The 12,283-nt window shown below is 63.2% G+C and overlaps 1 protein-coding gene across 1 annotated transcript; it reads left to right on the top strand.

The window, feature by feature from the left end:
• Positions 1 to 2,602: 2,602 nt before the first annotated feature.
• Positions 2,603 to 11,443, top strand: MFSD2A (MFSD2 lysolipid transporter A, lysophospholipid). Its single transcript, XM_063418929.1, has 14 exons — positions 2,603 to 2,756; positions 2,903 to 3,025; positions 3,520 to 3,644; positions 6,630 to 6,753; positions 6,879 to 6,957; positions 7,483 to 7,655; positions 7,750 to 7,840; positions 8,274 to 8,395; positions 8,633 to 8,716; positions 9,391 to 9,474; positions 9,737 to 9,849; positions 10,031 to 10,174; positions 10,334 to 10,510; positions 10,863 to 11,443. Exons 1-14 carry the CDS (start codon positions 2,685 to 2,687, stop codon positions 10,918 to 10,920), a joined length of 1,569 nt encoding a protein of 522 aa, XP_063274999.1. The 5' UTR covers positions 2,603 to 2,684; the 3' UTR covers positions 10,921 to 11,443.
• Positions 11,444 to 12,283: the final 840 nt, after the last annotated feature.

Raw genomic sequence — 12,283 nt, 5'->3', positions numbered from 1 at the left:
GCACAGGTCCCCCGCCAGCGCTGGGTGAGTGTCCCCAGTGCTGGCACAGCCCCATGGGAGCTGCTGTGGCCCTGCTGGAGGCTGGCACGGCTCCACACATGATGCATCTCCCCGGGACCCTTTGGATTCCCACTTCCAGCAGGGCTGGGCTGTGAAGCTCCAAACCCCAGAGCAGTTCCCAGCCGTGGGCAGCCCCTCCGGAGCCTGGAAAGTGTCTCAGGGGCGTCCTGGGCTGGGGCTCTGCCTCTGGCTGTCCCCATGTCACTGCAGCAGCAGCCTTCGAGCCACTCTGCCATCCCCACGGGAGTCTTGGATGCTCAGGGAGGGAGCAGAGGCTGTGCCAACACGTCCTGGCCCCATCTCGTCCCCCTCTGCCCCGTGACACGGTCCCCAGGGTCCCACACAGGACAGGGGTGCACAGCACGGGGCAGCTGCCACGTGCAGCCTGCAACGAGTCCCCTTTGTCCCCAAGAAGCTGTCGGGTGGCAGGCACAGAGCTGGCTGGAGGTTTGCAAAACGCCATCCCAAGCCCCTTGGGGCTGCAGGAACACCACTCAACACTGCCCAGCCGGACAGGGAGGGGGACAGCGCCCACAGCCCCGGGGTCACACCAGCCCCAGCCCCCGGGCGTGCAGCCACCCCTCTGAGAGTGCAGAGAAAAGGAAAATGCATCATTGGTTCCAGCCCTGCTGCCTCCTCGCTCTCTCCACTCATCTGTCACACCCTGCCCGACAGCAGGAGGTGCCCTGAGCCCTGGAGAAGCTCTGTGGTGTCAGGCAGCGCCATCCCCACTCAGGCAGGTCTGTGCCCCCCCAGGAGCTCTGGGATCCCCTCTCTGCTGTTTGCCCCCTCCCTGCCCGGGCTGGCCCAGCCTGGCAGGGCTGTCTGGTTTCGGGTGCTCTCACACTTGCTCAGAGCCTGCTGCAGGCTGTGCCGGATGTGTGGCCGTGGGAGGTGTGGGTGGCAGGAGGGATGGAGCCTCCATCCTTCCGTGTCCCCGGGGCCAGCACTGGGGTCCCATCCCCAAAGCTGTCCCCAGCTGAGGGTGTGGAGGCCAGGCTGGTGTAGTGTGACGGTCAGAGGGGTGTTTGAAGAGGTCCTAGTGACATCCCCGCTGGGATCAGCCCTTGGTGGCTCGTTTATCACCACGAGGATCCCCCAGAGCATCTGCTCGGGAGGAAGGGCTCAAATCCCCCACAGGAAATTGTGCAAGACCAGATCTGGGGGAGCAAATCCTCCCAATCCAGGGAAATCCTGGTCTGTCTACCTCTCCTCTTCATATGAGGGCTGGGTTCACCTATCTGTGGTCTTTCTGCACAATCTCGCTCTCAAAGGCCGTCCCTTTGTTCCCCTAAAGCCGTGTTTGCCCAGGAGGCAGCTCCTGAGTGCTTTGCTCAAGGACAGGAATGCCAAAAGCATTCCCAGGAGCTGAGGAGCCCCGGGAGAAAGGGAGCAGAGTGATGTGCTGGGGTCACACACAGTGAGGGGTCTGGTCCCTGGAGAGTGGCCAAGTGCCACCACAGGAGTCCCCTCTGCTCCTGGGTTAAAGGTTTTCCCTGTGAAAAGGGAAACTGAGGCAGGTCTTTATCCACACCTCACCCCTCTCTTGTTTCCAGGTATTTTGTGTCACTGATTTGGGCACCCCGAAGCCTCCCACAGGTCCCCATCCCCAGGGTGTGGCATCCCCGTGACACAGTGCCAGGGGAACCCACTGCAGGTGTGTGAGGGGCCAGAAACTGTGAGTCAGTGGTGACACCCCCTCAGTGCTCCCCAAAACTGGGAGTGCCTGGGGCCACCCATCCTGCTCCCTTCTCAGCTTCTGCTGCACCCCAGGTCCTGTCCTCCCTGCCTGTTCCCCTCCCTGGGTGGCACTCAGGGGTGGCACTGGTGTCACCCTGGCCCCCCTGGTTCAGCCCCGCTCTGCAGCCTCATCTCCCGGTGACCTTTGAAGCCTGGTGGCCTGGGCCGAGGGCAGCTGGTGGCTGTCCCTGCGGTGAGGTGACACTGGCACAGGGCTGTGTGTGCTCACCGGGGGGGAAAAAAGCACCCGGCACAGCTGGGAGGGGCTGGGGTCGAGGTCGGTGTGGCCACCCAGGGAGGGGGACACTGCCAGTGTCCCCTGCATCCTTTGGAGCAGGGCCTGCTGTGACAGGACGAGGGGAGGAGGTTTAAACTGAAAGAGGGGAGATTTAGGTGGGATATAAAGGAAGTTTTTAACCATGAGGGCGGTGGGGCAGTGGCACAGGTTGCCCGGAGAGGCAGTGGGTGCTCCATGCCTGGAAGTGCTCGGGGCAGGGAGGACGGGGCTCAGAAAAACCCGGCTGGGAGGTGGCAGGGAGGTGACAGGGAGGTGGCAGCGAGGTGGCAGGGAAGTGGCATGAGATGGGCTCTGAGGCCCCTCCAACCCGGCCACTGTGAGGGATGAAGGGCTGGGATGGAGGGAAGGGAAGAGCGGGCGCCGCAGGGATGAAGAACGAGAGAATGCAGGGATGAGGGGTGTGGGACAGAGAACAGGCGACGAACACACGGACCGCTGGGAGGAAGGGCCGGGTCAGGAGGAAGAGGAGGAGGAGGAGGAGGAGGAGGAGGAGGCGGCTGGGGGCGGGTCGCTGCGGCCCCTCCCGGGGCGGGCTCTCCCGGTAAAGGGCGGGCGGCGGCGGCTCGGCTCATTCATCGCGCACGGCATGGCCGGGGGCGGCGGCGCGGAGCGGCCCGGGGGGCTCCTGGCGCCCGCGCTCCGCCAGCACCGCCGCAGGGTGAGCACCGGGGACCCGCGGGAAGGGGGGCTCGGGGCGGGGGGGACCCCCGGTATGGCTAGCGCCGGTCCCCGGTGTGGCTAGCGCCGGTCCCCGGTGTGGCTACCGCCGGTCCCCGGTGTGGCTAACGCCGGTGCCGCCCGCAGGAGAGCCGAGAGCGGCTGTCGGTGTGCAGCAAGCTGTGCTACGCCGTCGGGGGAGCTCCGTACCAGATCACGGGCTGCGCCCTCGGCTTCTTCCTCCAGATCTACCTGCTGGACGTGGCGCAGGTACGGCCGCAGCGGGATTGGCGCTGGGGGTCCCGCAGCTCCCGGTGCCGCTCTGCCCGGAGGATGGAGCTGCGCGGGGCTTGGCGGTGCCCCGACCCCCGGGGGACGCGGGGCTCCCCCGGGTCGGTGCCACGCGTGTGTGCTTGGGGTCCCCGCAGGACAAAGCGGGGTGTGGGGGCTGTTTTGGCGGGCGCAGGACCCGCGGAGTGACGGGTCGGTGTGAAACGCGGAAGGAAGGAAAGCGTGGGAGGAGAGAGGTTTGGGGAAGCCTGCTCTGAGGTGTGGGGATTCCGTGTGGAAAGAGCGCGGTGGGGCAGCGCTCCGAGGGCCTGGGAGGCTCAAATCCCTCTGAACAGGGGGGAGAGACCGAGGGACTGCTCCCAAATGGTTGTGGGGTCACAGTGGGTGGGTGGGATGATCCCGAGAGGCTCGGGAAGGGCAGCTGGGAGCACCGGGGGTTTGCATTATCCTGACACGAGTTCCTCCTCCTGCAGGTAGATGCTTTCTATGCCTCCATCATCCTATTTGCAGGAAGGGTGTGGGATGCCATCACGGACCCCATGGTGGGATTCTTCATCAGCAAAACCTCCTGGACCCGCTTCGGCCGCCTGATGCCCTGGTAAGAGCTGCTGGTAGCGCCCTGCATTCCCTGCCTGGTGTGTCACAGCTCCTCCAGTCAGCTTTGGGTATCCCCTGGCATGAGGAGTGCAGGGCGGGATGTGCCAACACCCTGGCTCACCCAGGTGAGGAGCCAAGAGCTCCATAAAGCCCCAGGTGCCACCAACACCGACAGCTCGGTGGCCTCAGGTTTGTGCCTGTTGTTCTGGCTGGTCCCAAGCTGGGCCTGGCTGACCTCAGTGTCACTGCACCTGCAAGCCCCAACGTCCCTGCCACCACCCTGGACTTTGTTCCTGTGGGTGGCCGTGGTGGCAGGGTGGCTGTGGTGGCAGGCAGAGCAGGTGGCATCACAGCCTCAGGGTGGAGGGCTGGGGGTGTGTGGCACCCAAGGGTGCGGGCAAGCAGCTGCTGGGGACCTGGGTGTCTGCACGTGGGTGCCCCCAGCCCTCGGGAGCGGCGAGCTGGGGGAAGGAGCAGATGGGGTGGCTTTTGTGACCCCCCAAAGGCCCCGTGCCTGCACCCAGGGCAGGCTCAGGCCACCCCTGAGCACCTGCTCCTGCCCGGGATGTGCAGCACTGGTGCCTAAGTGGGGACAGGGTGGCTAAAACAGCCTCCCGTGCCTTTGGGGTCGCTGGAGTGGGTGGGCACGGGGAGCAGGAGGGACACGGAGCTTTCCCCCACGGATTGCACCCTCTCCTTCCTGCCTTTCCCGGAATAGCTGCGGGCAGTTGTTGGAGGCAGGCTCCTCGCACGTGGCCTGAAATAGCTTCTCCCTGCCTGCGCCAGGGGCTGGGGTCCGGAGATTAGCGCGGGGCTGGCGGGGCCGTGCTCGGGAGCCGCGGATGGCTCCGCTCGCCCTAATCTCCAGGCAGGGGGTGGGACTGCAGTGGCCGCATTCCTCCGGGCTGCTCCCGCTTCGGTAAAATTAGCCGGAGCTTTGGGCTCTGCGCTGGGGCCCTCGGCAGCGCTGCTGCTGCTGTGCGTGGCTGCGGGGCTGCTGAGCCCCGTTTGGATCGAGTCAGGCTGATTTTAACCCTCTCAAACTCAGGTTTTTCTGGCTCTGCGGGGCTGGTGTCGCTGCTGGCGCTGCCTCAGTTTCCCTGCGTGCAAAGCCGGGAGCTGCAGGCGCTGGGGTGGTCTTGAGGCTGCTGCCTGACCCCAACCTCAGCACCTGCGAGGTGACCCCGCCGTGTTGTGAGGGTTTCTTGCCGGGCTCTGAAGGGGCTGATCTGTGGCACCAAGCCCAGCTGGCTCCACCACAAAGCTTGTGGCTGTTCCAGTTCCTTGGAAGGGAGACGACGCCTTCCCTGCGGGCCACCACCTCTCTCCCTTTCAGTTCTCTCTCTTTCAAACACTTTTTTGGCACATTTCCTCCCACCACCTCATCCATGGGCTGCACCTTCCTCTTCCCCCAGCCCCATGGACGTCACTCCATCCCCAGCTCTGAGCTAGGATCCCCAATTTCAAGGATTTCCTTGACCACCGCCGACTTCCCGCTGACGAAACTTTTCCCCGAGCTGTCGGTGACTGAGAATCCCCCGGCTTTGACCTCCTCCGGGGGCAGCAGCCGTTTGCAGAGGGTTGCAGCCGTCTGGGGAGGGCTGTGCACAAAGGAACACACCACACAGAGAGGCCAATGAGCGCCGGGGCACGTCACGGCTGCCGCCTCCGGGCGCCTCCATCACCTCGCCCTGGGTCAGGGGTTACTCTCAGTCACCCTCTGCCTGCCAGGAGCTGTGGTCAGCCCTGGCCGGGGCTCAGCTGCTGTAGCTGAGAGGGGAATTGGCACATCTGACGCTCACGAGATGGCGAGCGTGACGCTCTGGTGATTTCATTCAACACTCGGTTCTGCGTTTCCCTTGGCTCCACGTGTGTGAGCGCAGATAAGGAGGGGCTGGAGCTGCTCTGGCGCTTTCCTCCCCCCTCCTCCTTCCCCAACGGGGCTGACGTGGGCGCGGAAAAATGTGCATGTGTTGGGTCCTGTCGCTGCTCTCCATCCGTGGAGTTTCTGTTTCTCGCTCGCCCCACTCCCTGCCCGGCTTTAAATTTAAGCTTTGCGTCCTGTGCGTCAGCCCGGGCGGAAAGATCTCGCTGTACCCTGGCCGTGAGAGGCTCTGTCCTGTGTCCAGTCCTGCTGGACTCGCTCCAGGAGCTCGCAGCCACTGTCCTGGGGTTTGTGGAGCACAGGGCACTCACAAATCCCCCCAAAAATACCTAACCAGCTGTGGGTTTAACCTCAGCACCTGGCTGGCTCCCCTCCTTCTGCTCCCCTGGGTGTTGGGGGGCCCTGGGTGCCTGTGGTGCTGTGCCCTGCCTGTCCTGCAGCAGGACAGGGGCTCTGGGATCTGCTGGATGGAGGGGGCAGATGCCCCTGCTGGCAGATCCTGCAGGAATTGCTGCCAAGGCCCAGCACTTGAGCAGTCCCCTCTGATCCTCTGGGGTGTTTTGCATCCCGTGTCCCTGCTCCCGCAGCTCTGGAAGGCAGAGGTGGAGGAGGGAGCCAGGCTGCTGCTGGCCTGCTCAGCTGCTGCCAGCACAGCAGGGCTGACCCCAGCACCACGGCCTGGGGGGCCTCGGCAGCAAAGCCAAGCTGGTGAGAGGTTTTTTGGCTGCTGGGGAGCAGGGCTGAGCTGCCTGGCTGCTCCCCAGCCCTTGCCAGGGTGAGGGAGGTGATTACATCCTGCTGAACACAGCACTGCTGCCTGGGGGAGAGGTCGGGGCTGGGGGTGGAAGCCAAAGGCAGGAGCAGATCAATCGCTTCTCTGGAAGGAGATATCTCTGTGAGTGCCAGGAAAGCTCTTCCCTGGAACTCTGTCAGCTCTTCCAGCCCTGTGAGACCGGAGCTGCTGCCTCCAGCCTGGTTTGGATCACCCCTGGGGCAGCTCGGGGGGCCCCCAGATGCCTGAACCCCACGGGATGTGTGGAAGCAGGGAGAGCCGGGCTGCTCAGGCCGTGCCCACAAGGCTGACACTTTGTTCTCTTCTAGGATCATGTTCTCCACCCCTTTCGCCATCATCTCCTACTTCCTCATCTGGTTTGTGCCAGACATCTCCACAGGACAGGTGATGTGGTACCTCGTCTTCTACTGTGCCTTCCAGACCCTCGTGACGGTGAGTCAGGCTGCCAAGCCCTGCCTGGCCCTTGCTGAGCTGCACAGAGGGGCAGAGCCCTCCCTGCCCCAGGTCCCCTGGGCTGTTACATCCTCCCTGAGCCAGCTCCCCTTGTGCCACTGCAGTGTTTCCACGTGCCTTACTCAGCACTGACCATGTTCATCAGCAGGGAGCAGAGCGAGCGGGACTCGGCCACTGCCTACCGTGAGAGCTCCTCCTTCCCTTTATCCCCCCCATTCCCCATTCCCTATTCCCTTAATGCCCCCCATTCCCTATTCCCTTTATCCCTCCTATTCCCTTTTTCCCCCCCTTCCTCCTTCCCTTCCCTTTTTCCCCCCCTTCCTCCTTCCCTTCCCTTTTTCCCCCCCTTCCTCCTTCCCTTCCCTTTTTCCCCCCCTTCCTCCTTCCCTTCCCTTTTTCCCCCCCTTCCTCCTTCCCTTCCCTTTTTCCCCCCCATTCCTCCTTCCATTCCCTTTTTCCCCCCCATTCCTCCTTCCATCCCCTTTTTCCCCCCCATTCCTCCTTCCATCCCCTTTTTCCCCCCCATTCCTCCTTCCATCCCCTTTTTCCCCCCCATTCCTCCTTCCATCCCCTTTTTCCCCCCCCTTCCTCCTTCCATCCCCTTTTCCCCTGGGGATTTGGAAGGAGCTGTAGCCCATTTCCCCTCGGGAAGGATCCCAGCCGGGGATGTGGTGAGGGCTGTGCTCAGTCCCGCTGTCCTCCCTGCAGGAATGACAGTGGAGGTGCTGGGCACCGTGCTGGGCACTGCCATCCAGGGCCAGATCGTGGGCAAAGTGGACACCCCCTGCATCGGCAGCCCCTTCTTCCTCGGCCTGCACAACTCCTCGGTGGCCATGGAGGAGCTGAACATGACCCACGACACCGAGTCGCTCACGGACACCGTAAGCTGCGGCTCCCCTGCCCCGTGCCCCCCTCAGGGCGGGCTCCTTCCCGGGGGGAGCCCCTTCCCTGACTGCTGCTCCCTGTCCTGCACAGAGGAACGCCTACATGATCGCCGCGGGCGTCATCGGGGGGCTCTACGTGCTCTGCGCCCTCATCCTGCTGCTGGGCGTGAGGGAGAGGAGAGGTGAGCCTGGCCAGGGGCTGCAGGGCTCAGGGCTCGTGGAAACGCTGCTGCTCCTCCCTCTCCACCAGCCTGGCCCAGCTTTTGGCCCCTCTGAGCTCTGGGGAGGTGCTGCAGAAGGGCAGGAGGCACCTCTGGGGGTTGTTAGATAACCTTTATCTCGCCCGTTTTTGGCTGGCCAAGGTTGCCAATGCCAGCCAGGGCATCCCGGGGGGATGTGATATCCAAACTTGTGTCCTTCCCTCTCCCTGCTTACCCCGGGGGGATCAGCCAGGGGGCTGAGGGACCCCCGGGTGAGGGCAGGGGGTGCCCTGACTCCCTTGGGCTGGGATGCTGTGGGTGGGCAGGGGTTGTGGAGGGTGCTGAGCAGTGCTTTGGGGCACCCATGGGTGCTGTTTTGGGAGGGTCTAACACCAGGCTGATCTCTGCTCCCCAGAGTCCTCCGAGCTGCAGTCGGACGAGCCTGTCTCCTTCTTCCAGGGGCTGAAGCTGGTGATGAACCACGGGCCCTACATCAAGCTCATCGCTGGCTTCCTCTTCACCTCGCTGGCCTTCATGGTGAGCTGGAGGGGCTGGGGACAGGGGACAGCAGCGTGGGGGTGGCTGTGGGGACAATCCCAGGGAATGGGAGCACGGGATGGATGAGCTGGAGCTGCCCCGGGCAGAGGGAGGAGGAGGAGGAGGAGGTGCCCGGTGCCCTCGGTGAATGGCTGCCTTCTTCCCCTGCCCGTGCTGGGGGTGCAGCTGTGTGAGCACAGCCGTGTCCCCCTGACCCCTGCCCTGCCTTCTCCACAGCTGCTGGAGGGAAACTTTGCCCTCTTCTGCACCTACACCCTGGGCTTCCGCAACGAGTTCCAGAACATCCTCCTGGCCATCATGGTGGGTACGGCGCTGTCCTGGGGGCTGTGCTGGGGTCTGGGGGTTCTCTCTTGGAGCTGGCACAGGACAGGGACACAGGGACAGTGACCAGAGGTCCCCTGGGACAAGGGCAGGGAGAAGCAGCTGCCAAATGTCCTGCAAAGGCCGGGTGGGTTGGCAGGAACAGCGGAGCCTTTGTTCCTGTGTGAGACCAGGAGCCGCGGGGGCCTCCTGTCCAAGCCCTGCCACTTGTCTCCCTCCCCTCCCTGCTCTGAGGAAAGAATCTCAGTGTTTGCTGCCAGGAACATGGAGCAAAACCGGCTCCTTGAGAGCTCTTCCCAGCTTGGCTCGTTCCTGGAAGCGCCTCCTGCCCTCTGCTCAGCGGGGTGGAAATGCCCAAGGTGCCCGCAGAGCCTGGCTGCTGGCCACGGGTGCAGGTGACAAGATCAGGTCCCTTCCCAGCAGCGAGGATTGGGTCACATCCTGCCCCTGTTGGGACAGGTGTGGTGCCAGGGCTCTGCACAGGTGGGGAGGTGACCCCACACCCCACGTGTGGCTTCGTGCCAGCGCTGGGAGCGTGTGGAAACCGCAGGTGCTGGAACTGGGGCGGGAGGAGGCCGAGGCAGGAGCTGCTCCTTGCTGGAAGGGCCCTCCTGCAGGGCAGAGCCAGCAGCAGGACCCTTCTCCTCCCACAGCTCTCGGCCACCTTGACCATCCCCTTCTGGCAGTGGTTCCTGACCCGTTTTGGCAAGAAGACCGCTGTCTACGTGGGCATCTCCGTGAGTGTCCCTCAGCCGTGGGGATGGTCTTTACCACACGGGATCAGCAGAGCTTTCCCAAAAGAGCACAGGGGCTGCTGTGAATGCCAATTTGGTGCCTGTCCCTCCTCCTGCTGTTTGTGCTGTCCTGGATGTGTGGTGGGGCTCAGGGAGGGATGCTGCCCCTCTGGCTGTCCCTGCAGCTGGAGGGCTGGGAAATGTGGGAGAGAGAAAAGCCAGGGGCACCCTGCTGATGCCAGCCTGGTCTGTGCCCCCTCTGCAGTCTGCCATCCCCTTCCTCATCGCCGTGGTTGTCCTGGACAGTAACCTCATTGTCACCTACGTGGTGGCCGTGGCCGCCGGGATCAGCGTGGCAGCCGCCTTCCTCCTGCCCTGGTGAGTGTGAGGGGCAAGGGGCTTCCAGAGCCTGCCAGAGGGGTTAAAAACCCTCTGAGGGCTTTTTATTTTGCAGTGTTTTCAGCCCCAGGCGGGGCTCCTGAGGGAAATGCTCTCAGCAGAGAGGGAGTGCTTTGCTGTCTCGGTCCTGGTGGTCACCATTTGTCCCCTCTCTGCACAGGTCCATGCTGCCAGATGTCGTCGATGACTTCAAGCTGCAGCACCCCAGCTCCCGTGGCCACGAGGCCATCTTCTTCTCCTTCTACGTCTTCTTCACCAAGTTCACTGCTGGGGTCTCCCTGGGCATCTCCACGCTCAGCCTGGAGTGAGTTCCTGCAGGGCAGGGAGGGAGGCACTTCCCAGGCTCTGGGAGGGAGCTGGTGGGCTCTAAATCCACGTTTTGCTCCGAGCTCTCCCCACAGGGAGCAGTTCAGCTCCTGCAAGCCCCGTTTCCCCTCCCTGAAGGTGCCTTTTCTGCCCACAGCTTCGCAGGGTACCAAACCCGGGGCTGCTCCCAGCCTGGCCAGGTGAACTTCACCCTGAAGATGTTGGTGTCTGCCGTGCCCGTGGGGCTGATCCTGCTGAGCCTGCTGCTGTTCAAGCTGTACCCCATCGACGAGGAGAAGCGGAGGAAAAACAAGAAAGCCCTGCAGGATTTAAGGTGAGCGGCAGGCAGCAAACAGGGCGTGTGGGGGTGTGTGTGGGGGCAGGATCAGACGGGTTGGGACACCCTGTGACTTGTGCAGGAACCCTGCAGGACCGTGGGTGGTGGCGTGAGGGAAGGGCTGACTTTGTTTTCCCAATCCCAGCTTCCAGAGGGATGGTGTGGAGTGCAGGGAGGTGAGCAGGAACCCGCCCCAGCTGCCACCCACAACTCGTGTGGGGGCTGCACGAGCTGCTGCCCTCCCTCTGGAGCTCTTCAGAAGCTCCTGTGCCCCAAGGCAGGGATTATTGGGGTGCAGACCTTGCTCCTGTGTCTTAACCCACGCCTCATTCCCAACTCTTTCCCCCAGGGAGGAGAGCAACAGCAGCTCGGAGTCGGACAACACAGAACTGGCCAGCATCGTGTGACCCGGGCTGGGTGTGCCTGTCCCCACCGGGGCTCCCCAGGGACCCGTCCCCTCGGGGCTGGCCCAGCCCGGTGCCCCCGCAGGCGCTGGAGGAGCCATGTGAGGCATCCACGGCCTCGAACTCGGGGTCTGTGCCCGTCCCGTGCCTGGCACGGGGCCCACAGAGCGCTGGTAGTGTACATTACACACATGGAGGTGCCTCAGCAGACACAAACGCTCTCCCTGCCGGGCCCTGGAGGGCAGGGGAGCCCGGGCTGGGGTGGTTTTGCCTGGAACAGCCGTGCCCAGTGCCCTGCCTGGGGCTGATGGTTTTAGTGTACATTACACTGTGTGTGTGCCCAGCACGTGAGCTCACCTCTGCTATCTCTACAGAGGGCACGAACGTGGGAGCTGTTCTTTTTTTGTACAGAGCCCAATTAACTTAATGATGTAAATAGCTGTTTCCTGTTTGTATATATCTGTACAGAACCCCAAACCCGAGGACCTGTTAATATTAATGTACATAAAAGTGGGGGAAGTCGGCAGCAGGGGCGTGAAGGATTTGTTTTTTCTCTCGGCCGGGATTTTTCACGGCTGTCAGCAAGCCCAGGCTCCCTTCACACACCACGGGGTGCAGGATTGACTTCTCCTGAGCCGTGGGGCAGGAATGCCATAATCCAGGCAGGAGCTGTGCTCAGCCCTTGCCCCCGTGCAGCTCCTTGCTCAGTGCCTGTGTCGCAGCCACCCAACAAAGGCTCCATTATTTCCTCCTTTTCAAGAGGGGGACGGGGGTGGAGGGAGGAATGAAATCAAAGTGCTGCCAGCAGAGATGGTGAACTCGAGGCTGGAAACGGGAGAGGCAGCTGGGGAGCGGAGAGAAAGGGAATGCAGGCTCTGGGTGACACTCAACACTGGCAGAGTGCTGGGGAGCACTAATCTCCTGGGATATTTATACCCTGCTCTCGCATTCCCTGCTCCCACAGCAGGAACGGGGAGAGCCCTGCCCTCCCCAACGCCTCCAGCAGCAAGTGGAACTCGAGAAAAGGAGGCTGGAATCGGTGCAGCAGGGATGGAGCAGCCACCTCCTGGGATGGAGTGAATTCCCAGCTCTGTCCCCAAGGCCACTGCAGCAGGGGACAGGGCTGGTGCCTTTTGTGGAGCACACAAGGAGTTGGTGGGGCCAGGGCTGAGCTGAGAATGGGGGGCTTGGTGGGGAAGGATGGCTCATCCTTTGTTCCACGTTTGGGTACAAAGGACAGGAATGAGGATGGGGTTTAAAAATAGCCAGAGGGACCAGCTGGGAATGCTCCACTGTGCCCCTGTGGCCGGGGAAGGAGGCAGAGGATGGTGGGGGGAGGCTGGGAGCTGCTTTTGTGCTCAGCAGG

The sequence above is a fragment of the Prinia subflava genome, chromosome 24, assembly GCF_021018805.1.
Source record: "Prinia subflava isolate CZ2003 ecotype Zambia chromosome 24, Cam_Psub_1.2, whole genome shotgun sequence".
NCBI lineage: Eukaryota > Metazoa > Chordata > Aves > Passeriformes > Cisticolidae > Prinia > Prinia subflava.
Note: the sequence above shows the minus strand (reverse complement) of the source record. Positions and strands in the feature narration are given on the sequence as shown.

Bases quoted from the DNA above. Each gene is read 5' to 3' on its own strand.
- MFSD2A (XM_063418929.1), top strand. From the start codon at position 2,685: ATGGCCGGGGGCGGCGGCGCGGAGCGGCCCGGGGGGCTCCTGGCGCCC. The intron at 7,656-7,749 runs GTAAGCTGCGGC...TGTCCTGCACAG, and splicing joins CCGAGTCGCTCACGGACACC to AGGAACGCCTACATGATCGC. The intron at 9,850-10,030 runs GTGAGTGTGAGG...CTCTCTGCACAG, and splicing joins GCCGCCTTCCTCCTGCCCTG to GTCCATGCTGCCAGATGTCG.